This window comes from Bos mutus, chromosome 12, assembly GCF_027580195.1.
Source record: "Bos mutus isolate GX-2022 chromosome 12, NWIPB_WYAK_1.1, whole genome shotgun sequence".
In the NCBI taxonomy this organism is placed as follows: domain Eukaryota; kingdom Metazoa; phylum Chordata; class Mammalia; order Artiodactyla; family Bovidae; genus Bos; species Bos mutus.
In genome coordinates, this window is record NC_091628.1 from 79,645,024 (window position 1) to 79,668,238 (window position 23,215).

The window sequence follows — 23,215 nt, forward strand, 5'->3', positions numbered from 1 at the left end:
AACTGAGCAACTAACACCTTCATTTTCATGTATTACCTTTCAAAAATAAATATAACTGATTTTGAGTAACAGCATTCTTAAAATGTTTAGGGTTGGTGGACCCAGCTAGGCAGGGTCTCGGCCTGAGTCTTAATGAGAACCAGTGAGAACCAGTCTGGACCGGTGTGTCCAGTGGATGACCTGTTTTCTAGAGAGAGAAAACAGTCCTTTAGTCTGTAGTTCAGATGAGTGGATTTTCGGAAAGTTCTTAAAGCTAACAATGAAATTACTTCCTTGTTATGGCCTTAAATTCCTGGACATTCATTTTCCTGGAATGAATATTCAAGTCCTATTAATGGAGGGGTCTTGGTTCTTAGTACTGATATTGAAGCTGTGGAATTACCAGGGTTCTCACTTCTCAGGGGACCCACATTTTCAAATATCCATCTTCTGTTTGAAACAGGATCTGAGTTATTCTAGCAAAGAACATGCTGTATACCTCCCTATGAACAGGAAATTCTAGTCCACAAAGAAAAAAGACTTTCAGAGAGAGGCTAGAGTGTTGAATCAGTGGTGGGGTCACCAGTGATTTCTACATATTATAATCTGAATATAATTCTACATAATATAATCATCTTTCAGTTGTATTTTTCTACTTATTATTTTTTTGAAATTAATGTGTGCTTTGAAAATTGAAATGAAATTCTGGGTATGTATAGAAACACTTCGATGAGAAACAAAAGTAGGGCATTTTAACAGAACTTGAGAACACTGTCAAAAGCTTAAATGCAGCTGTTTCACTTGGCACTAATGGGCCAGGCTTACCTGGAGAGTCTTGTGAGAAAGAAGATGGCCCTAAATTATAAAATCCAAGGTTGCTATTAAATTCACTCTTGTTTTGACTTTGGCTACACTGTTCAGCTCCACTAGAGAAAGCTTTCTTCAAAAGGCAGTGACCTTTATACCACATCAGATGAAATCAAAACACCAAGCAGTGAGCTTTCAAAAGCATCGCCCCCTCTCCTGAGATTTCTCTAATTTGAGCCCTGAAATTGAGCAAAAACGCATTATCATTCCTGTGAGGCTGAATGCATCAAGAAATGTCAGAATAAAATAATTAAACACGTTCCATTATTTCAGAAAGTTCCATCCTTTTGCAGTTCACCATCAGTACCTCTTTAGCTAGGGACGGAATCTTATAACCTCTCTGAGTGCTCAGTCTGGTATGATTTTTGTAATGTGATATTTGGATCTATGATATAATTGTCTTTTCCATACACTGAATTAATATGTTTAAAATATAATTGAATGCTACTTACTGTTTAGAAACTAAATATATTTAATGACTTACTGGGTCAGTTTTTCTCATCACTTTTTTCAAAGTTTATTCCTTAAATTGTTCCTACACTGAAGACATGGACATTTTAATATAACAAAACAATATACCAAAACTGAGTAGTATCTCTCTCTCTCTCTCTATGTGTGTGTGTGTGTGTATAAATATACATATATATATATATATATATATATACACACATTTTTTTTTCAATCTTTTGGCCACACCACACAGCATATGGGGTCTAAGTTCCCTGACCGGGGATCGAACCTGCACCCTCTGCATTTTGACCTCATAGGATTACCAGGGCATGTGTATCAAGTACTTACTCAGCAACCCTGTAGCCCAAATAAGTGAGAATCCTGGCTCCATGCCTTCTGGATGTCTGACGTTGGGCAAGTTGCTTATGTCTCTGCACCTCTGTTTTCTCTCTCTTAAATGAGGTCTGTAAATTTATAGCCCCTGACTTACAGGAGAGGGTTACACAGGTTGGTATCTGCAGTTGATTTTCCATTATTGGGAACAAATTAGGGGAGACCCACGGTTGCCCCTGAGGGACAAGCAACTGACAGCTACCTTTCAAAGCTGATCCTCCAGGGCTTGCTGCAGAATGTCCGCTGTTGTCCAGCAGAGGCCAGATCTGAGGAGCATAAAATGCTTTTGACACATCAGTGTACTCTTTTTCCGGGTTGATCCCAAAGTCCTTGCTTACCCAGCTAGAAGCAGTGTACTGCTGCAGCTCATTTGAGAAACTTCCCTGGTGGCTCAGTCGGTAGAGAATCCACCTGCAGTGCAGGAGATCTGGGTTCAATCCCTGGGTCAGGAAGATCCTCTGGAGAAGGGAATGGCAACCTACTCCCGTATTCTTGCCTGGGAAATCCTATGGACAGAGGAGCCTGGCAGGCCACAGTCCATGGGGTCGCAAGAGTCGTACATGACTTAGTGACCAAACCACTGCCACCACCAAGCTTTGCTAGACTGGCTAACATCTTCAGGGTATCATCAGATCATTTGTTTAATTCATTTGCTGGATGCTTATTGTCGGGTATAGTTGTGAACTAACAACAGATTTCTCAGCCCAGGTTAGCATCCCCAATAGCCGATGGAAACTCCTGGACATGGAGAACTGTGATCTTTGTAAATGCCTAAAGGGAGGCTGTGAAAGTCTCCATTCTGCTTGGATGGGCCAGGAAATAAAATAGTCCTGTCTCAGAACCTACAGAGGCATTGGCAGGAAGCCTAGTCAAACAGGTAGAGACCAGCATCCCACAGAGAGGTTTGGGGGTGGCCACAGGTGTTGGTAAAGTGGAGCCTGATGGGCTTGGCAGCCGAAACAGTGACGGTGAGCAGGATTTAATTGAGATCGTTGGTTCAGAGGGGCTGGTGCCCAGGGCAAGGGAGCAGCTAAACAGAAGGTGTGACTGCCAACATGGGCACCATGGGCAGACCAGGGACCACTGGGGCTGGGACATGCATGGCATCCTCTTCTGCAGGGGTTGTAATTCCTGCCTGGAACCTTCCGAGTGCACATAGCATTGGCGCTCCGTAACTTCAGGATGGTTGAGGGCTTAGCTGGGGTAGGTCCTTCCTGGGCCGTGGGCTCAGTGAGGTATTTCTCTTGATCCGCTGGCATCTCTGAGGGTCTTATTCTCCCAGCTCTCTCTCCCCAAGGGAGATGAACTGACATCTGGACTCTTCCCTAGGATGTAAGCATCTAAATCTTATTCCCCTGGAAGGGGTGGCAAACCTAATTTTGAACCATGGAGGAGAACATAGAACTTTCTAGAGGAAGAAATTCAAACTAAATATCAAAGATTCCCTCCAAAGTCCACCTGTCCTTATGTACTTCACTAGCTGAGAGAGCAGGGGAGTTTGAGGAGAGGACAAAGAGCCTCTTCATCCTCCTCTGCCTTGTCTTGTCTAGACTGGAGCTGCCAGTTCTCTGAGAAGATTCTCAGGGAGTCTAAGAGCGCTTTGCAATGCAGAGCACGATTTCTTATCCCCTCGGCTTTTTCCCATGGAACACATTCTCCTTTTCAAATTATTGTTTCATCTATTAGCCCAGGAGTTCAGCAACTTCTGGGTAAGGTCACGGGAGTTCTGTGCAGCTCCGTGCCCTAGGCACGGCTCACAGGGCATGCACAGCATCCCCGAGAGGATGCGAGGACCGTGCACGTCCCAGAACCCGGGGCCAGACTTGCCAGAGCTCAATGAAACCTGCTTCAGCCCCTGGGGGCTGTGGTGCACCAGGAGGACCCCGCAGACGAGAGGAAGCAGGCTGAGACTGGTCAGCCTGCCGACACCACGGCAAATGTTTATAACCATCATTAGCAAGAATAACCTGAAGTTTTAAGGAAAGAGAGTATGGGGCATTAATGTACCCTTTATTAATTAAATTAAATTATTACTATCTGATTTATTAAATAGATGTATTAATATATTGACTATGTTTAGAAATACATAGATTTTTAGTATGACTCTATTAGTATTGCCATTACACAGTAATCAAATATTTCATGTAAATATTAAATACTATTGTAAATATTTATCTGTGATTTTGTTAAGTCTGCCTAACTGTTGGCTTTCCTTATGAAGATTTTCCTGGTACTTAAAAGACTTGTAGACTGGTTGGAAGACCATTTGGAGATATAGAGACTAAGTAAATGGGTAGAAATTAGCTGTATTCAGAGAACAATAAACTAAGGCAATAAGATATGTGGGAGACTTCCCCGGTAGTCCAGTAGTTAAGACTCCATGCTTCCACTTCAGGGGCTTGGGTTCAACCCCTGGTGGGGGAATTTCTGCATACCATATGGTGCAGCCAGAAAAAATAATTAGTTAATTTAAAAAAAAAGAATCCATGGGTGCTTGCATTTGAATAAAACACAAAATAGTGAAAACTTCAAGGAGGCAAAATATAACTTAATTGAAACAATATATTCTTGTTTTGTTTGCTTTTACCAACTAAACTTTCTTTGCTTGCAGCTGCTGCTGCTGCTGCTGCTGCTGCTAAGTCGCTTCAGTCGTGTCTGACTCTGTGTGACCCCATAGACGGCAGCCCACCAGGCTCCTCCGTCCATGGGATTCTCCAGGCAAGAACACTGGAGCGGGTTGCAATTTCCTTCTCCAATGCGTGAAAGTGAGAAGTGAAAGTGAAGTCGCTCAGTCGTGTCCGACTCTTTGCGACCCCATGGACTGCAGCCTACCAGGCTCCTCCGTCCAAGGGGGTTTCCAGGCAAGAGTACTGGAGTGGGGTGCCATTGCCTTCTCCCCTTTCCTTGAACCTTGAAAAATGTTTTATTGAGATATAATTAACATATGTATTAGTTTCAGGTGTACAGCATAGTGATTCTAGGAGGTTTGTATATCCTATGAAATGATCACCACAAAGGAGTCTAGGTAATATCCATCACCTTACATAGTAAAATAATATATTCTACTTTTCTAGGTAGTACCTGATTTGTAGTAATCAAAATATATTTCATTGACATAGTATATGAATTGTAGATTACTTTCAGATAAGCCCCCAAAGTGATTGTATTAATACTATGGATTAGGAGAGCTACTATGAAATTTTACCTAACCGATGTGGGAAGATATTTTGACTAGGTTTTTCTTTTACTGTTTTATCATTGATGGGTAAAGCAGTAAGTACTAGAGGAAGATGCATATCTCTAGAAAAATCAGTTTGAATGGTTTATGCAGCATTTGGCAGATTTCGTTTTTGGTATTAAAAAGCTCAGCCTTTGCATGGCAGTTGGCATTTTTCGGAATCCTCAGCAAGGTTCACCACACAGTGAATGGTACAGGGTTTCAGATATTTTATTTGCTGAATTTCGATAGATGCACTAAAGCCATGGATTTCTCAAGAGGTCATTTGCCTTCTCACGTATGGTACCTGTGTATGATAAGACTTAAGGCTTCTTTTGTTTTTCGATCTAAAACAGTGAGGTCTGGTTGTCGGTGTATTTACATGTCTACGTATGAAAACATTTTCTTGAAAAACACAAGATCGGAAGGAACTGATTCTCTGTGGCTATTGAAGAGCCGTTCTCAGGCCTGGGCTGACTCACGAAGGAGCTGGATCTTCAGTACGATATAAACTATAAACCTATAAACAAACTCAGCTCTTCTCTCATTGCCGGAGGCCAGGAGCGAGGAACTCACCGTTAGCTTTAGCATTGTGGAGGCAGGTGAGAGTCCTTCCCAGGAAGCGCTCACCTGTTCTCTTCCCAGGTTCTGAAGCCATAGTTTTACGTCATTACCCCTGAAGGACTGTCTCTCTATTCTCTCTTGATGTTGTTCAGCCACTCAATCATGTCCTCCTGCTTGCGACCCCATGGACTGCAGCACGCCAGGCTTCCTTGCGATGTCCTCCAGTGTCTCCCAGAGTTTGTTCAAACTCATCTCCACTGAGTCAGTGATGCCATCCAACCATCTCATCCTCTGCCGCCCGCTTCTCCTCCTGCCCTCAATCTTTCCCACCATCGGGGTCTTTTCCAATAAGTCTCTTGATGTGACTATCTTACATTAACCACATCTGATAATACTTTACAAGGGGACCCTCAAATTCAATGTTCTGTGAAGTCATATTACCATGCCTTTAGATGGTAATGACATTTAATACTGGACACTTAATATCATGTAATTTAACTTCTCTATAATGTATGAAAGTAATTTGAAGACTCACAGGCCTCTGTCTTTCATTATCGAACGTACAGACTTTGCCCATCCCGTGTCTGGGAACATTAAGAAAGAAGATGTGGAGACAGCTAGGAAAGAAACCAAGGACCCCCTGCTACTGTTTCTATAAACAACTCGTGGTGTTTAAAGGCTAATAAAGCCCCAAGATCTCTCTTAGAAACATCATCTTTGGGCCAGTCTTAAAATATTTTAGATGGAGACATGTCAAGAAAAATAGAGACAATTTCTTAAGACACGATTCTCTCCCCTCGACCTCCATAGAAGATTTTATATAAATATATGGCTGTCATATAAGGGGTAATTGAAATTCCACAACACAAAGGCAAGGCAGAGAAGGGGGGGGGAAGTCAGTCTTTCATATTTTTTTTTCAAAGGCTTGGCAAGAAACCAGGGGTAATATTTTTGCAACTGGGAGTGCGTATTTGCTGAAGAATATTCCCACGTTTGAGTCATCATCAGGGGTCCTAGTCTTGTTTTACTTTCAAAGGTAGAGAGGGCGGAACGTTAACCCCAGCTGGGAGAAGGAGCATGCCCCACTGTCCTTCTCCTCCAGGGAGCAGGGATAAAGGGATTACAGATGCCTGCATAATAGAGAATTTCCTCACTCAGACAAGACAAAAGGCTTCATTATTTTTCACCAGACCCTTGAAGCCTTGTGCCTTCCCGTTCCAGAAGCCAGGCAAGCTGACCAAGTGTTTTGTTTTGTTTTTAATTTTAAGCCCACATAATGGAGTTTCTAAGAACCCAGGCTTCAAGGACTTGCCATTATGAAGGGATAAAGGAAAGATATTGAAGACCTTCACGTCACAACTCTTAGGGTCTCCCCTCCGCCCAGATGAGCCAGACTGTCCCTGGAGATCAGTGTGTGTCTTCAACACCTGAGCATTGTCTTCCTTCCACGAGACCAGAAGGCATCTAAATCCTTATGAAAAATGTAAAGCAGCAAAATAGAATTGAATCTTCGAGTACTTTTCCTTCGGACTAGGTTTTTTCCTGAGTAACTTTAACAACGGATGCATCTTATTTCTTGTTGGTAAAAGAGTAACAGTCTCAAATTCCTCCCTTATTTACTATTTTGGTTTGGCCGTAGATTGCTGTAAGACACGGTATACGGTGACCTTGTTCCCAGTGATGGTTTGCAAGTTTCTCTTAATAACTGTCTCATAGAATACAGATAAAGATTTATAAGCTTTCTACTTGCAAGGAACACTGTCTGATTTTTTATTCCCGTCTCAGGGTCTCCTCTATCATAGACATGCAGCGTGTTTCTTGAGTGGTTTAGTGTTCAAGTGAAAGTGAAGTCACTCAGTCATGTCCAACTCTTTGCGACCCCATGGACTGTAGACTATGAGGCTTCTCCATCCATGGGATTTTCCAGGCAAGAGTACTGCAGTGGGTTGCCATTTCCTTCTCCAGGAGATCTTCCCAACCCAGGAATCAAACCCGGGTCTCCTGCATTGCAGGCAGATGCTTTACCGTCTCAGCTACCAAGGAAGCCCAATGAATAAAAAAAAAGTAAAAGTAAATGAATAAAAAATAAATAAAAAGTTAGTATTCTAACTTGAGATCAAATTAAGATTATTTAACGTCCCCTTTCAAAAGCACAGTTCAAGCACATGCTGTTTTGTTTGTGATTATTTCCATGCTTCGTGAGCATAAAAGGATCAAAAAAGAAATGAAAATATTTGATCTTTGCAGATGTCAAGGTTCGTTCATTTAACAAATGTTTGTTGAGCACCTACTGTGTACAAGGTGGAGTCATCAGTGACCAGCCGGGGTGTCTTGGAGCTCTTTGGAGCCCGGCACCTGTGAGGATCGGCAGGACCACGGAGAGCGATGTGGAAGCAAGGTCCCTGCCGGTGGGAGATGGGACCTGGAGGGGCTGTCAGAGGCAGACCCTTCAGGACCTTGCAAGTCAAGCTGAGCTTTGGGTCTTCATCTTTTTCTGAGGAGCAATAGGATGTTGAGGATTTTAAGGCAGTGATGATAACGGTATTCATTACCTATTGCTGTGTTGCAAACTACTCCACAATTAGGGATTTAAACAGCACGTGGATGAACTCACAACTTTGGTCAAGAAGCTGGGCATGTGTTGCTTTCTGCCACGTATCAGCATGAGTCAGCCACAGGTATACCTGTGTCTCCTTCCTCTTGAAACCAAAACAGTATAGTAAAGCATCATCCTTCAATGAAAAATAAATAAAAATAAAAAAGGTAGGCATGGCTTCGTGGGGTCTCTGGCTCTGGGTCTCTCACAAAGCTGCAGGCGTTTTGAGGGGAACGGGAAGCATCCCCTTCCTAGCTCGCTTGCACGGTTGTTAAGAAGCTTGTGTGCCTCCTGGGCTGTTGGTGGGAGACCCCCATCTCTTAGGAAGGGGGTCTCTCCTTAGAGCAGCTCCCAGCATGCCGCCTTCTTCCTCTAGCAAGTTAGAGACTGCAGAAGGTGGAACCACAGTGTCTGGTGACCTCTTCCATTCCTTCTGCCTTCTGTTCGTTAAAAGCAAGTCTCTTAAGTCCTGCCTACACTCAAGGGGCTACACAAGGGCAGGGAAACCAGCGTAACCAACAGTGCAGTCTGGCTGCTCCCACTCAAAAGCCAGTACAGAGGGCGTGCGTGTGTGCTCAGTCGTGTCTCACTTTGGACTTTCCCAGGAAGAATACTGGAGTGGATTGCCATCTTCTCCAGGGAATCTTCCCAACCCAGGGATCAAACCTGCGTCTCCTGAGTCTCTGAACTGGCGGACGGGTTCTTTATCACTGAGCCACCTGGGAGGGTAATATAGAGGGCAGGTTGGTGGAAAGGAAAGTTTGTTTCATTTTGGATGCCAGCAGCTGGGTAGGGGGTGGGTGTGGATTCTGTCCAAAGGCTGACTCCTCCCCAACCCCAACAGTCTGGGGGCACGAGCTTCTATAGAGAGAGGGAGGGGGCTCTATACAGCGACAGCACGGTTAGCCCTGACAGGCATCTTGAAATTGGTCATCAGTGGTCTGAGCAGCGTCATGTTGATTGGTTTAAGTAGTTAATCTTCAGTTCTAGGGTCGGTTTGTTTGCATTTCTTGAGGCCAGTTCTCAGAACTGTGGCAGCTTTTGGACACGACTTAGCAACTGAGAACACAGGCACTCACATCATGGCTACAGTCAGTTCATCCTGTCGTTCACTTCTCCACCTGGCGGGGGTTTCAGTATCTGTAAGATAACTCACAGGACATGGCTCAGAATATTATCTACAGCCATTGAGAAGGAACTAAGGGTCCTTGACTCTGCTTAATGACTATTCCCATTTGGTCTCCTTGGACTGTTTTCCTTTGTTTCTGTGTGTTCTCACTTCTCTGATTAACCTTCTTCCTTGGCTAAGGTTTTTCCGCAGACAACAGACAGGTGGAGGATGGGCAGCGGGGAGGGCCACAGGGTCCTGCCCCGTATCACCAGGGGGAGGGGACCACCGTCACACCACGGATGGTCACTTCAGACATCACTTTGCCTGGGATAATAATACGTTTGTGGAGACCAGTTAAGAGGCTGCAACGCTGGTCCAGAGAGTACATCTCCGTTCACAGTCAGAACAGAAAAGACTTACCATCCAACGCAGATGTCCATCAGACTTCCTGTCCTCCACCTCCACCCTCTAAGTTTCAGCATCAGCTGTGGCTTAGGACAAGACAGAAGAGTGGCTAACGGAAACTGAAATTTAAATCGAGCATCAGCGTTCCCAAAGCACTTGCATGTTTATAACCTTGCTTGGTCCTTCCCACTCCCTATGAAGTCAGTACTTTTGTCCCCACATTTTACGCTTATGGCACCGAGGCTCAGAGAAGACACATCCCTTGCCTGAGGTCCTATAGCTCGTAAAAGCTGAGGTCAGAAGTGTTTGATTCCAAACTGTGTGTTTTTGCAAATCATCTTCTCCGTTAAGTCTCCAGACAAAGGCAGACTGTGAAGCCCCTCTGTACTGCTGGGTGGATTTGCTACTCTGAACCTGAGACTAGCAAGTTCTAGGTCCTGCACGCCCCACTACACACACGCGTGCACACACGCACACACATACTCATCACTACTCTCTGTACACCCCTACATCCCCCTGTCTTCCGTCAGTCCCTTCACGTGCCAGGAACTTTGCTTCTAGGAATATGAGTTTGAGTGATAAAATGGGCTGTGAAAAATGCACAGTCTAGTAAGGGAAGTAACTAATGCCGTAAGCATTAAATGACCGAATGACGTAAGCATTAAACAAGCTTGGTTAATAACATGACTACAGGAACATGGAACATCATCCTTTCATACTTTCCCCTCGGTGAAATGTTTATTTCTCACTTGATGTTACTTATCAGAACCCATGTATATCAGAGTTTGTAATTATATGACACTCATGTCGAAACTCAACTTGGTAGTTCATAGTTTGGGTGACAGTCCACGCTTGCGCATAATAAAATTATATTTATTTTTAAAGACAGTAAAGCAATCTTTTACCATACTTTTGGGTGAACCTTGGCCCATTGCATTAGAAACTCTGTAACCTCTTAGTAGCAGCTGATTGTGCCAGACGGCAGTGACTTTTCTACCAAGCTTATTGTTTTCTTTTTTTTTTTTTAATTTTTTATTCCTTTATTTCTCATGTGTTTTCTTGAATATTGTTTTCTTGAATAACAAAATATTTTACGTGTATCAAAGACGGTGACATTGGCTTATGCGTGAAGCTGTTGTATTTATGCAGAAACATCCTAATGCTGCATCTTTGCTGCACTGGCCTCAAAGCCCAGGTGTTCTCAGGGCATCCTTCCCCACACCCTTGCTTCCAGCAGCCCCCCTCTCCCCCAGATCCATAGCTTCCTCTCTCAGTTTCTTGCATCATGCATAGGGAACCCGGTTTGGGCATCTGGTCACCTTGTATTGGGTTGTCCAAAAAGTTCATTCCATTTTGTGGAAAAATTCAAATGAAGTTTTTGGCCAACTCAGTATAAGATTTTCCCCATATATTTTCTTCTTTTATATCCTTTTTATTTACTTGTTTTTGACTGAGCTGGGTCTTCTTGCTGCACGGGCTTTCTCTAGTTGCAGCGAGCAGGGCTACTCTTCACTGTGGTTTGCAGGCTTCTCACTGGAGTGGCTTCTCTTGTTTCAAAGCACAGGCTCTAGGGCACAGAGTTCAGTAGTTGCAGCTTGCAGGCTCTAGAATAAAGGCTCAGTAGTTGTGACTGTAACTGCCCTCATGGGGCCCATGGGCAGACAGTGACCACTGGGGCTGAGACAAGCATGCTTTGTCTGCCCATGGGATTTTCCAGGCAAGAATAATGGACTGGGTTGCCAGTTCCTTCTCCCGGAGATCTTCCTTATCCAGGGATCGGACCTGTGTCTCCTGCATCTCTTGCATTGTCAGGCAGATTCTTTACCGCTATGCCACCTGGGAAGTCCAGAAAAATTTGTCTTCACCCAATTTACTTTGGCCACCTGATGCAAAAAACTGACTCATTGGAAAAGACCCTGATGCTGGGAAAGAATGAAGGCAGGAGAAGTGAAGGCTGGAAAAGAATGAAGGCAGGAGGAGAAGGGGCGACAGATGGTTGGATGGCGTCACTGACTCATTGAACATGAGTTTGAGCAGGCTCTGGAAGTTGGTGATGGACAGGGAAGCCTGGCGTGCTGCATCCATGGGGTCACAAAGAGTCGGACATGACTGAGCAATAGAACTGAACTGAATTTGCCATGAATATGGCCCTCAGTTTTCAGTAAAGAAACCCTAGACTTTCTCTCTGGAGTTTCCTAGTTCAAAAGATGCTGGACCTCCTCAAGGGAAAGAACGAGATTTCAGAACATTTGGTGTAAGAAAAGACTCCACGAGAGGACTGACTGCTGGATGGAGGTGGAAGCTGTTGAGCTTCGTCTTGGGACTAGAGGTGGGGGTGGGATGCTGGGGTGTGAGGCTGGCAGATGATGGCCTGAAATGCCAAAGGGGACCATTATCGCGAAGACACAAGGGCCCCATCTGCCTGATTTCACTCTCCTTGGATCTTGTGGGCACCTTGTAGCCCCGGGGGAGGAGGAGGAACGTCAACAGCCTGTGCTCAGAGAGCAAGAAGACTGGCAGAGGCCTTTCACCCAGCAACCGGAAACCACAGAGGCTGATGCTCTGAAGTCCCTTGTTACATGTTTTAACTGATCCAGAGTTACAGAGCATTCTCTTCTTTTTTTTTTCCATCAGTATCTAGTTTGAAATTCTTCCAGCTAACAGTGTTTATAACATAGAAGGAAGTGGTAGGATCAGGTTTGGCAAATGTTAAAGCAAATGGTTTCATATGTTACATTTAAGTCTCCACCTTAGTCTGCTTAAGCACAGGTTTTCTGATTGCAGGATAGAGCTAAAAACCAGCCCTGTGACCCCCACCCTGGATGAGTGAATCCCAGAGAAATGGAAGACTCACCATGGACTGCAAAGCCGCATGTCACATGCACGGCTGAAACGCCAGCCTTTTGAGTATTCTTTTCTGAATTCTCTAGATCCAGCAGGAAAGAGAGAGCTGGTCATCAGCCAGAGAGGAAAAGGGGAGTAGCTTTCTCCCCAGCGCTTCAGCCGTGCTGTTGGATGGGGTGGAGGAGGAGATGTCCTGGGGGGAGGGATTGTCTCCATGGAGACCTGCCTGTCCTGTTCAGTCAGAAGAGGGGGTCTCTGCTGTGGTCCTGACTCTTCTCCAGCAAGGGTGCCCAGGCATCTTCAGACTGGGCTACTGGGCAGGTACCAGCAGTTTTCTTTTTTTTAATCACAGGCGTCTTACAGCCAGTTACATTCTACGTATTTCAGACATCAAGGACACTCAACGCAGAAAGGTATTTTATAATCAAGTTGTATGTGTTGCATATTTAAGACCTAAAGGTCTCAGCCACTTTAGAGGAGAGTCTTGGGATGAAAAATAAAAGTTAACTAAGAAAGTGGTTGAAGGTTAAGTCTTGACGGTTTATACACATGACAGGTTTCTGTATATGCCGGAATAACACCGTTCTCCAAGTAGGTATTTTTCAGAATGCCGTCATGATTTTCAGGCCTTTGTCCAAAAAAATAATTCTTAATATACATAATATGAAATCATCCTATACCTTTGTCAACTCAGCTGAATTTACAAATGCATCTTCCTCTTGACCTCATTCCAGTCCTGGAAATAACCACATGTGTGTGCTAAGTTGTTTCAGTCATGTCTGACTGTTTGCAACCCCACGGACTGTAGCCCGCCAGGCTCCTCTGTCCATGGGATTCTCCAGGAAAGAATACTGGAGTGGGTTGCCATGCCCTCCTCCAGGGGATCTTCCCAACCCAGGGATCGAACCCAAGTCCTTTATGTCTCCTGCACTGGCAGATGGGTTCTTTACCACCGGTACCACCTGGGAAACCCAGAAATAAGCATCGTCTCTATATTTCTTTGCTGTTCAATAAAATTTTAATTCTATCTCAAAGTGGCCTATGTAATTGATTAAGCTGAGAAGAGTGATTTGGGGGCCTTATTTCCTGTAATGCATTTACATTCATTACATGTGTATTGCTTTCATAGGTATTCATCACAATGATCTTCACTGGCATCAAAAGTGTTTTTTAAGTACTTGAAAATACACATGGTATCATAAAAAATGCTGTTTTAGGTATGCTGAATAGACATAGGTCTTTTTCTCAAAGATCTTAACTCCAAGATGGACAGTAATGATGTGATTCAAAGCCTCTCTGGAAATGCACTTTAGGAACCATAAATCGGACCGTGTTCTGGAAAGCAGTGCCAGAAGTCCGTGGGTTCTGGTTTGAATACGTGTGGTGTCATAAGATTTGCCTGTTACAAAATCACTGAATTTTAAGTCTATGAGTTTTCTTCAACATCAAGGTCTTTTCCTCGCTTCTGGGGTGATGAAATTAAGCTCAAAGGTCCCTCAACTCATTAATGACAGTGTCACCTTGGAACCAGGTCTCTTCACCCTGGAATTATTTTTTTTCCACTCTACTACTATGTCAAGGGACTTCCCGTCTTTTCCAGTTGGACAGAGCTTCCTGGAGAAGCAATGTTTTTTCTCAGAATCATTACCTCACAGGAGTTATCCCCCAATTGTCTTCACTCATTAGCAAATCTGAAGTTAACACAGGCCTGGTTATGGTTTAAAGAGAACATGTTTTTAAAAGCCTTCAGAGTTTTGTGACTGCAAAGAAAGTGGTCCCCTATAAGCCACGGGCTTTAAAGCTGACGTTTCTCTAGGTATTTATTCCAGTTTTAATTACCTGTCCTTTCCATTACTTTTCTACCTCTAACTTTTCACTTTCTTCTTTTCCTAGCATTCTGCAAATCTCCTCGAAACATATATTCCATCAGCCCAGGAACCTGGGTTGGACAAGTCTTCCCCTAAGGGCTTTCATTAGAAACCTCCCTGTCTAAATTGAAAACCAACATCCAGGGTACCCAGGGGAAGGCTGGTCCTGCTGCTTATAGAATCTCAATAGAGGCTCTCCTACTTGGTGGCGGGGGCTGGGGGGTCTGTTTCTTTTTCAGCACTTTCTTGTGGGTATGACCATTCTGTTTTGAAAGTGCTCTTGACACAGAACCTAAAGCTCATGTACCTTTCTGACGATGTGTCGTGTTCCGTATTTTGTCTTATCATTGGTGTTTCCTTAAAAATAAGAAGGGTAATGAGCAGTTATGCATTATTCATCCCAAGTGTATGAATCAGGCATTTATCTGGGCTCCTTTTTTTTCTCTAGAGCTTGCACTCGACAGCGCATGCTGAGCGGATCATTTGAGGGGCAGCCGGCGAAGGAGAGGTCCATTCTTAGCGTGCAACACCACATCCGCCAAGAGCGCAGGTAAATAACAGGGAGACGAGGCTGCAGAGAAACCAAGGACCAGAGTTCTAGGGGAAGCATCTCCTGTGCATAACCCTGGTCAGGAGGCAGGCATGGGTGAAGAACTGAGTTCTGTTTGTTGACGACAATAGTCATGAAACTCACAGTCAGATTCAAACAATCAAAAAATATTTCAAAAACCTCTTCCTTGTTGATGATCACACTCTCACTTTTAAGATCAGAAGGGAAAATTCTGAATTTTGTTTGATGGGATCAAAGGCGGGTGGTTAGACCTAAAGCTTTTGCTCTAAAAAGAAATAGTAAACATGCATGATGCTATCAGGGATTATTTTTTTTTATAATATCATTGCTTAAGAATCCACATTTGGTCTCAAGATGTATTGATCAGTTGGTTGTGATTGTTTTAGGTCATTAAGACACGGATCAAACAGCCAAAGGATCAGCAGGGGGAAATCTCTTGAAACTCTGACTCAAGATGTAAGTTCTAACACTTTAGATTTGGAAAGCTTGATTGGTAAAATATCTTTAATGATTGCTTAGACAATTCCAGCACTTGGTTCCTTCTGTCACACTGTCGTATCTCCTTAAGACTTCATACTAGAAGGAATCAGGAAATTTAGCCAGCAAATTAAATGGCCAGGTACAGAAAAGTGACCACTAACTGTACAATATTTTGGCTACCTGATGCAAAGAACTGACTCATTTGAAAAGACCCTGTTGCTGGGAAAGATTGAAGGCAGGAGGAGAAGGGGATGACAGAGGATGAGAGGGTTGGATAGTATCACCGATGCAACGGACATGAGGTTTAGCAACTCCAGGAGTTGGTGATGGACAGGGAAGCCTGGCATGCTGCAGTTCATGGGGTCACAAAGAATCTGACATGACTGACTGACTGAACTGACTGACTGAACTGTAGAAAAGTCCAGACATCCTACAATACATATACCTTTGTTAGATTGTTTTGTGGTCTAGTCCCTGAGTTGTGTCTGACTCTTTGTGACTCCATGGACTATAACCCACCAGGCTCCTCTGTCCGTGTGATTTCCCAAACAAGAAGACTGGAGTAGGCTGCTGTTTCCTTCTCCAAGGGATCTTCCTGACCTGGCTTCAAACCTGTGTCTCCTTCATTGGCAGGTCAATTATCTGCTGCTGAGCCACCAGAGAAGTCCTTTTGTTTAGATAGTGTAATGCAAAAGGGAAATATCATTTGCATTTGACTGAAATTAAAGACATTTAAAGCATTTTATGGGAATGAGTCACATCATTAACTTTAAATATTTTGTTAATTTCCAAGTATCCTAAAATCTAGACCCAGTGTCTGTCATTCCAGGGTTAACATACTAGGAAAGAAAATTTTGTTTCTAGGTGAATTTTTCTATCAAAGGCTTCATAAGACTTTCCCAGGAATTTCTTTTCTAGGTCACTCATTTATTTATTAACTGACTCAATAAATATCAATATTTATCAAGTATTTATGATTTGTCAGTTCCTGCTCTAGGGAGAAGTAGCAGCAGGGAAACAAGACAGAATCTCTGCACTAGGAATGGAGATGCAGACATAGAGACAGACCAGGGCACACAGCGGGGAAAGGCCGGGGTGGGGGGTGAGTTCAGAAAGTTGCATTGACATATATACACCTATTGTTCTTGAATCGCTAAGTCGCCTCCAGCTCCTTGTGACTCCATAGACTGCATCATGCCAAGCTCTTCTGTCCTTCACTATCTCCCGAAGTTTGCTCAAATTCGTGTCCGTTGAGTCAGTGATGCTGTCTCATCCTCTGTCCCCCTCTTCTCCTTTCACCTTCAATCTCTCCCAGCATCAAGGTCTTTTTCAGTGAGTCGGCTCTTCACATTAGGTGGCCAAAGTACTGGAGTTTCAGCATCAGTCCTTCCAATGAATATTCAGGACTGATTTCCTTTAGGATGGACTGGTTGGATCTCCTTGCAGTCCAAGGGACTCGCAAAGAGTCTTCTCCAACACCACAGTTCAAAAGCATCAGTTCTTCGGTGCTCAGCCTTCCTTATGGTCCCACTCTCACATCTGTGCATGACTACTGGAAAATCATAGCTGTGACTCTTTGGACCATGTGTAAAAGAGACAGCTAGTAGAAAGTTGCTTTATAGCAGAGGGAGTTCAGCTCGCTGCTCTGTGATGACCTACAGGGGTAGGATGGGGTGGGTGAGATGGAGGTTCAAGAGGGAGGGGATGTACATATACTTACAGCTAATTCACATAGGAAAGAGCAACACCACACCATAAAGCAATCATCCTCCAATTAAACAAATTGAAAAAAAAAAAAAAAAAGAATTCCTGCCCTGCAGAAGCTTACATCCTAGTAAAAGAGACAATCAGTGAGCAAACAAATGTATAATCCATTCTGGGAGTGATTTTTATCTAGTTTCCATCATCACTGCTGTGACAGATTTGCTTTGTATTACAAAGAAGAGTAAAATAGTGTAAAGAAATTAAAGGTGGAGATTTGGCGGCAGGGAACATTAGAGAGGTGGATTTCACTGCATTAGCCCAGGGACCCAGAGGAGGTGAAGGAACAAGCCACGTGGCAGCCCAAGGAGACCCTAGGAGGCGGAAGTCTAACCTATGGGTTAGAGTCAACAGCAGCAGGACCATGCCGAGATTGCCATGAGAGGGCTGGAAAGGACTGATTAAACACTGGTCATTAGTGAAGCCCTGATTAAGGCATAGGTGTTGAGTCTGGATAGCTTGGCTAAGAAGGCAGAATCTTGACTGTTCAGAGTCAAGGAGAGCATCTGAGAAAGCGAGAGAAGCTTAGCAAGGCTTTGGATTTTTTTGTTTTTGCCTATTTTTTTTAACCACTTTACCTCTTACTTCTGAAGAGTGTCTGGAGTTTTCTGCACAGTCCATCCGCTGTATTAGTTGAGTACGCTCTCCTGGTTAAGTGTTCTGGGCAACACTGAGGATGCAGGAAGCTGAGGGTGAGAACCCATGATGTTGCCACTAGCCTGTGTGCATGGTTCTAATTGGCGCCAACATCTGTTGACACCATGGTTTTTCAGCTCCAGCTCTGATGTGATCCACCATATTCTCAATGTTGAATTATGATAAGATCCAACACATGGCCTTTTAATTTGGAGGTCAGACCTGTTACATGGAGAGAGTTGAAAGGCAACACTAATTCAAAGCACTTTCCTTTGGTGAGACGCAATGGAAATCAGTGGTCTACTTAAGCATCAAATTAGAACATGCCTTTGAAGAGGTGTGTTTAGAAAAACACACAACAGAAGTCCCCATTTGAATAGTCTCCATTCCAGAGGCTTATTTCCTCTTCAGAGATTTTTTTATTGTATTTTCTACATAGACAGATAACAAAAATCTATGCCCCGTCTTTATAGCAAAAGGTCGCTGGGTTCTACAAATCTCTCCCAGTGTCTTTTCCTCAAGAATAGAAGCCATTTAAAATAAGAGAGTTTTATCTGTCACTTATTCCGAATGATAAGGGATACAGAAGTTAAGTCTAAGGAATACTTTTCTATACAGTCAATCCAGTTAGGTGAACACTGGTTCTCCATCTTCTATGGAGTAAAAACCAGGGTCGGGATCCTAATAACCCAGCCTCTGCTGTCCTGATGGCCTCAGCTCTTCCTATTCTGGTTCCTCGACCGACACTGCATCCTGTTGGATCCATGTGTGAACACGCAGACCCGTCTCTCCCCAAAAGTGCACATCTCGGAAGATGTCCAGTGCCCTGCCTCCTCCTCGTTTTTGCTCACATAACACCAGCTCCTTACCAAGGTCTGCTACGACCTTCTCGTGCTCCTAATCCCCCTTTGTTTCTTTTGTTTTTTATTTTAATTTTTTAAGTTGGGGTATAGTTACTTTACAGTGTTGTGTTAGTTTCTGCCGTGCAACAACATGAATCAGCTGTACAAACACATGGATCCCCCTCTCGGAGCTCCTTCCCACCCCCGGCCCCCGTCCTACCCGTCTGGGTCCCCACAGACCACTGAGCTCAGCTCCCTGTGCTATACAGCAGCTTCCCACTATCCATTTTACATGTAGGGGTGTATACATGTCAGTTCCAATCTCCCAGTTCATCCCACCCCCACCCCCATGCCCAGCCATCCCTTCTCTCCGTCTGCCTGTCTATTCCTGCTCTGGAAATAGGTTCCTCTGTACCATTTTTCCCGGAGAAGGCAATGGCACCCCACTCCAGCACTCTTGCCTGGAAAATCCCATGGACAGAGAAGCCTGGATGGCTGCAGTTCATGGGGTCCCGAAGAGTTGGACACGACTGAGCGACTTCCCTTTCACTTTTCAGTTTCCTGCATTGGAGAAGGAAATGGCAACCCACTCCAGTGTTCGTGCCTGGAGAATCCCAGGGACAGAGGAGCCTAATGGGCTGCCATCTATGGGGTCGCACAGAGTCAGACATGACTGAAGTGACTTAGCAGCAGCAGCAGCAGTACCATTTTTCCAGATCCAGTATACATGTGTTAATATACAATATTTGTTTTTCTCTTTAGCACTAAACATTTTCTAATATTCTTACTTATTTTAATTATTAATCTCTTCCCCCCCCCCCGCCATCGAAAACAGTAACCCCATAAGAACAGGGATTGTGTCATTCCCCTCCCCCACTTTGGCCTACAGCACTGCAACAGTGCCTGGCAAATAACAGGTTCTCAATAAATGTTCTTATTAGAAAAATATGCCCTTGTGTGGAAAAAATAAAATACCCCTGCTAAGATGACTCTGGCCATTAAAATCTACAAAGTGGGTAGCCATTCCCTTCTCCAGGGGATCTTCCTGACCCAGGGATTGACCCCAGGTCTCCTGCATTGCAGGCCGACTCTTTACCATCTGAGCCACCAGGGAAGCCCATTAAAATCAACAGAGCGTTACTCCTTTCCATTTCTTTAAAAAAATGATCATATTTGGGAGGGACCCTCAGAAAACTGTCCCACATCCATGTGCCCCATTTTATTTTCTTTCTAGCATTCCAACACGGTGAGATACAGAAATGCACAAAGAGAAGACAGTGAGATAAAGATGATCCAGGAGAAAAAGGAGCAAGCAGAAATGAAAAGGTACGGCAGGATGGGCTGGTGTCTCCTGGCTCCCGTTCGGGGAGGGCAGACCTGCCCTAGCCTGACACCCACCCCGCCCCAAACTGTGCGTTTGCCTGAACAGGAAGGTGCAGGAAGAGGAGCTCAGAGAGAACCACCCCTACTTCGACAAGCCCCTGTTCATCGTGGGGCGAGAGCACAGGTTCAGGAACTTCTGCCGCGTGGTGGTCCGGGCTCGCTTCAACGCGTGAGTGACTCCGTGGCAGCCAGGGGTTTGGCCCCGAGTCAGGCAAACAGCAGTGTGGGGGGAGTTGTCATCTCAGGAAGAAGGATCGTGTCATCCTAATGGGGTCACCAGACAGACTGCGGGCTAATTAATCACGCTGCTCCTCCGGGCTGGGCGGCCGACGGGTGATGGCTGCACGTAGTCAACATTATACAACACGCACGGTCACAAAGCACTTCACAGCCACTGTCACTTGTTCCAGGGACACCCAACATGTTTGTGTCCCGCTGGTTAGCTCCATATTTTACTTTGGAAGCACTCAAACAAGGGGAGACGGAATGCCATAGTGAAGGTCACTGCCCGTGTCTTCTTTTAGACTTGTTTCTTTGTGGTCAAAACACCTTCATTCTAGAATAATAGAGATTCTATGCACGACAAAATAGAGATCAAGCTGACTAGGGCTTCCATTACCGACTGTTACGAGAAAACCCACTGGCCAGGGTCCCTGGACCTCCCTTTGTGGAAGAAGTCGTGTGAGAGGCTGTCAGGGTGGTCAGCCCACGGGACAGTGCATTTGGGACAAGCCGAGCCAAGTTTAGCAAGCAGCCGATGGAGGAAGTGAGACTCTTGTCATGTGTAATTGAAGTAAACATCCAGAGGACATTATGAATCCTGGAAAAAGTGTTAAAAAAATTTTTTAATGTTTTTAATGCAGATCTTTTAAAAGTCTTTTTTGAACTTGTTACAACATTACTTCTGTTTTATGCTTTGGTGTTTTGAGCATGAGGCACATGGGATCTTGACTTCTCGACCAGGGGTGGAACCTGCACCCCCTGCATTGGAAGGCGAAGTCTTAACCACTGGACCACCAGGGAAGTGCAAGAACGTGTGAAAACTTCCCATTCAGTAGCTGGACCTTCCCTGATGCCATTATTAGTAGCATATTGGACTAAATCGTGTCACCCTCGTCCGAAGAAATTCAAATGTTGAAGCCCTCGGAATGTGACCTTACTTGGAGAGAAGGACTTTACAGAGGTAATTAGATTAAAATGAAGTCATTCAGGTGGCCCTAATCCAATAAGACTGGCATCCTTATAAGATGAGGAAATCGGGACGCAGATTGCTGTAGAGGAGGGGCAATGTGAAGACACAGGGAGGGGACAGCCGTCTTCAGGCCAAGGAGAGAGGCTGGAGCAGATTCCTCCCTCACAGCCTCCGAAGGAACCGACCCTCCAGTACCTTGAACCCAGGTGTGCGCCTCCAGAACTGGGAGAAGTTTCTGCTGTCTAAGCCACTCAGCCTGCTGTGCTTTGTCCCAGCGGCCCTAGGAGACTCATGAAGGGCTTCCCTGGTGGCTCAGTGCTAAAGAATCACCTGCACTGCAGGAGATCTGGGTTCGATCCCTGGGTCGGGAAGATCTCCTGGAGGAGGGCGTGGCAATCCACTCCAGTATTCTCACCTGGAGAATCCCATGGACAGAGAAGCCTGGCGGGCTGCAGTCCATGGAGGCACAAGAGTCGGACATGACTGAGTGACTGAATGACAGCAACAGGAAACTAAGCCCCTCAGAGCTGGAGGAGACCTCAGGAGCCACTGGGGCCCATTTGTGCCCCCTCCCAGCACAGGAGGGCATGTAGCTGAGGGCTTTGCCCAGGAACATTAGCTATGGCATGACCCTCTCTGACTGCCAATCTATGTTCTTCCTGCTATTCTAGAAAGACCTTCACCGTTAAAAGCACCTTAGTAATGATTGAAAACTCTGAGTTTTCACTAAGTAGAAAGAGACTGACAGTGTAGGGTTGATTTGATCTGTTCCTAAAGTGGGCTTTTCATCTTGAATTATCCCATTGGTTGCTTCCATGTTTACATCTAATTGGGGATTCTCCACTTTGTATCCTGTGCTCTAATTCTCTTATGTCAGCAACGCACCTCCAGTGGCCCCAGAAAAATTTTACTGTAACTGGAAACACACACACACAGAGGATGAGGAGTTTCACCGAAGACTGCTCATGGGCTTCCTGGAAGTCAAAGGTATAAATCACACCCCCAAGAAACTCTACATAAATTACTCAGCAAGATCACAGTGAAATACAGAGTGAAGAGTTCTACTTAATTAATCTACTTCTAGTTAATTAAATAATTATGAGGAACATCCTTGATCTGCTAAGGCAAAGAGTTTGCATACTTTTAAATGGAGGTCAAAATTTGATTTTGTAATATCCTAGTCAGACATTGTTGAGTGGAATCATGAATCCTAAAATCAAGCATTCTGAAAACCTTAAACTTGAGTTGGACCATAAAGAAGATTTGACCATAAAGCATCTTCGATGCTGAACACTGAAGATTTGATGCTTTGGAACCGTGGTGCTAGAGAAAATTCTTGAGAATCCCTTGGACAGCAAGGAAATCAAGTCAGTCAATCCTAAAGGAAATCAACCCTGAATATTCATTGGAAGGATTGATGCTAAAGCTGAAGCTCCAATACTTTGGCCACCTGATGTGAAAAGCTGACTCACTGGAAAAGACCCTGATGCTGGGAAAGACTGAAGGCAAAAGGAGAAGGATCAACACAGGATGAGCTGGTTGGATAGCATCACCAACTCCATGGACATGAGTTTGAGCAAACTCCAGGAGATGGTGAAAGACAGGAAAGCCTGGTGTGCTGCCGTCCATGAAGTTGCAAAGAGTCGGACACAACTTAGTGACTGAACAGCAAACCATCCACTGAAACTTCTGATTTTCTTCCATCTAGTATTCTCTGCCTTCCAAAGTCACATACAGTTAACATATATGTAGGAGACATTTTGTAGAGGATTTGAAAGAGAGTTTAGGTAGCTGGGATGTTTATGCATACTACAAGCCAAGTTGTAACATGCATGCTATTGGCAGAATTTCTGTGTTTGTTCTCTCTTACAGATCTAAAACAGATCCGGTCACAGGAGCTGTGAAAAATACAAAGTACCACCAACTTTAGTAAGCATTACAAACTCTGTTTTCCATGCACATTTGAAGTTCCACTAACTGCATAAACATTTAAAATTTTTTTTTATTTTGTTTCTATATCATGATATGAAATAGACAGTTGGACATTCATTTTTAA

The 23,215-nt window shown here is 44.4% G+C and overlaps 1 protein-coding gene across 1 annotated transcript in view; it reads left to right on the top strand.

Annotated features, from left to right (window-relative positions):
- The window catches only part of NALCN (sodium leak channel, non-selective), a 286,838-nt gene that overhangs the window by 214,889 nt on the left and 48,734 nt on the right, over nt 1–23,215 (top strand). Inside the window, exons 18-22 of the mRNA XM_005899261.3 lie at nt 14,743–14,844; nt 15,252–15,321; nt 19,819–19,910; nt 20,014–20,136; nt 23,032–23,088. Coding sequence (XP_005899323.1) covers nt 14,743–14,844; nt 15,252–15,321; nt 19,819–19,910; nt 20,014–20,136; nt 23,032–23,088 — 444 coding nt within the window. The remainder of the gene's footprint in view (nt 1–14,742; nt 14,845–15,251; nt 15,322–19,818; nt 19,911–20,013; nt 20,137–23,031; nt 23,089–23,215) is intronic.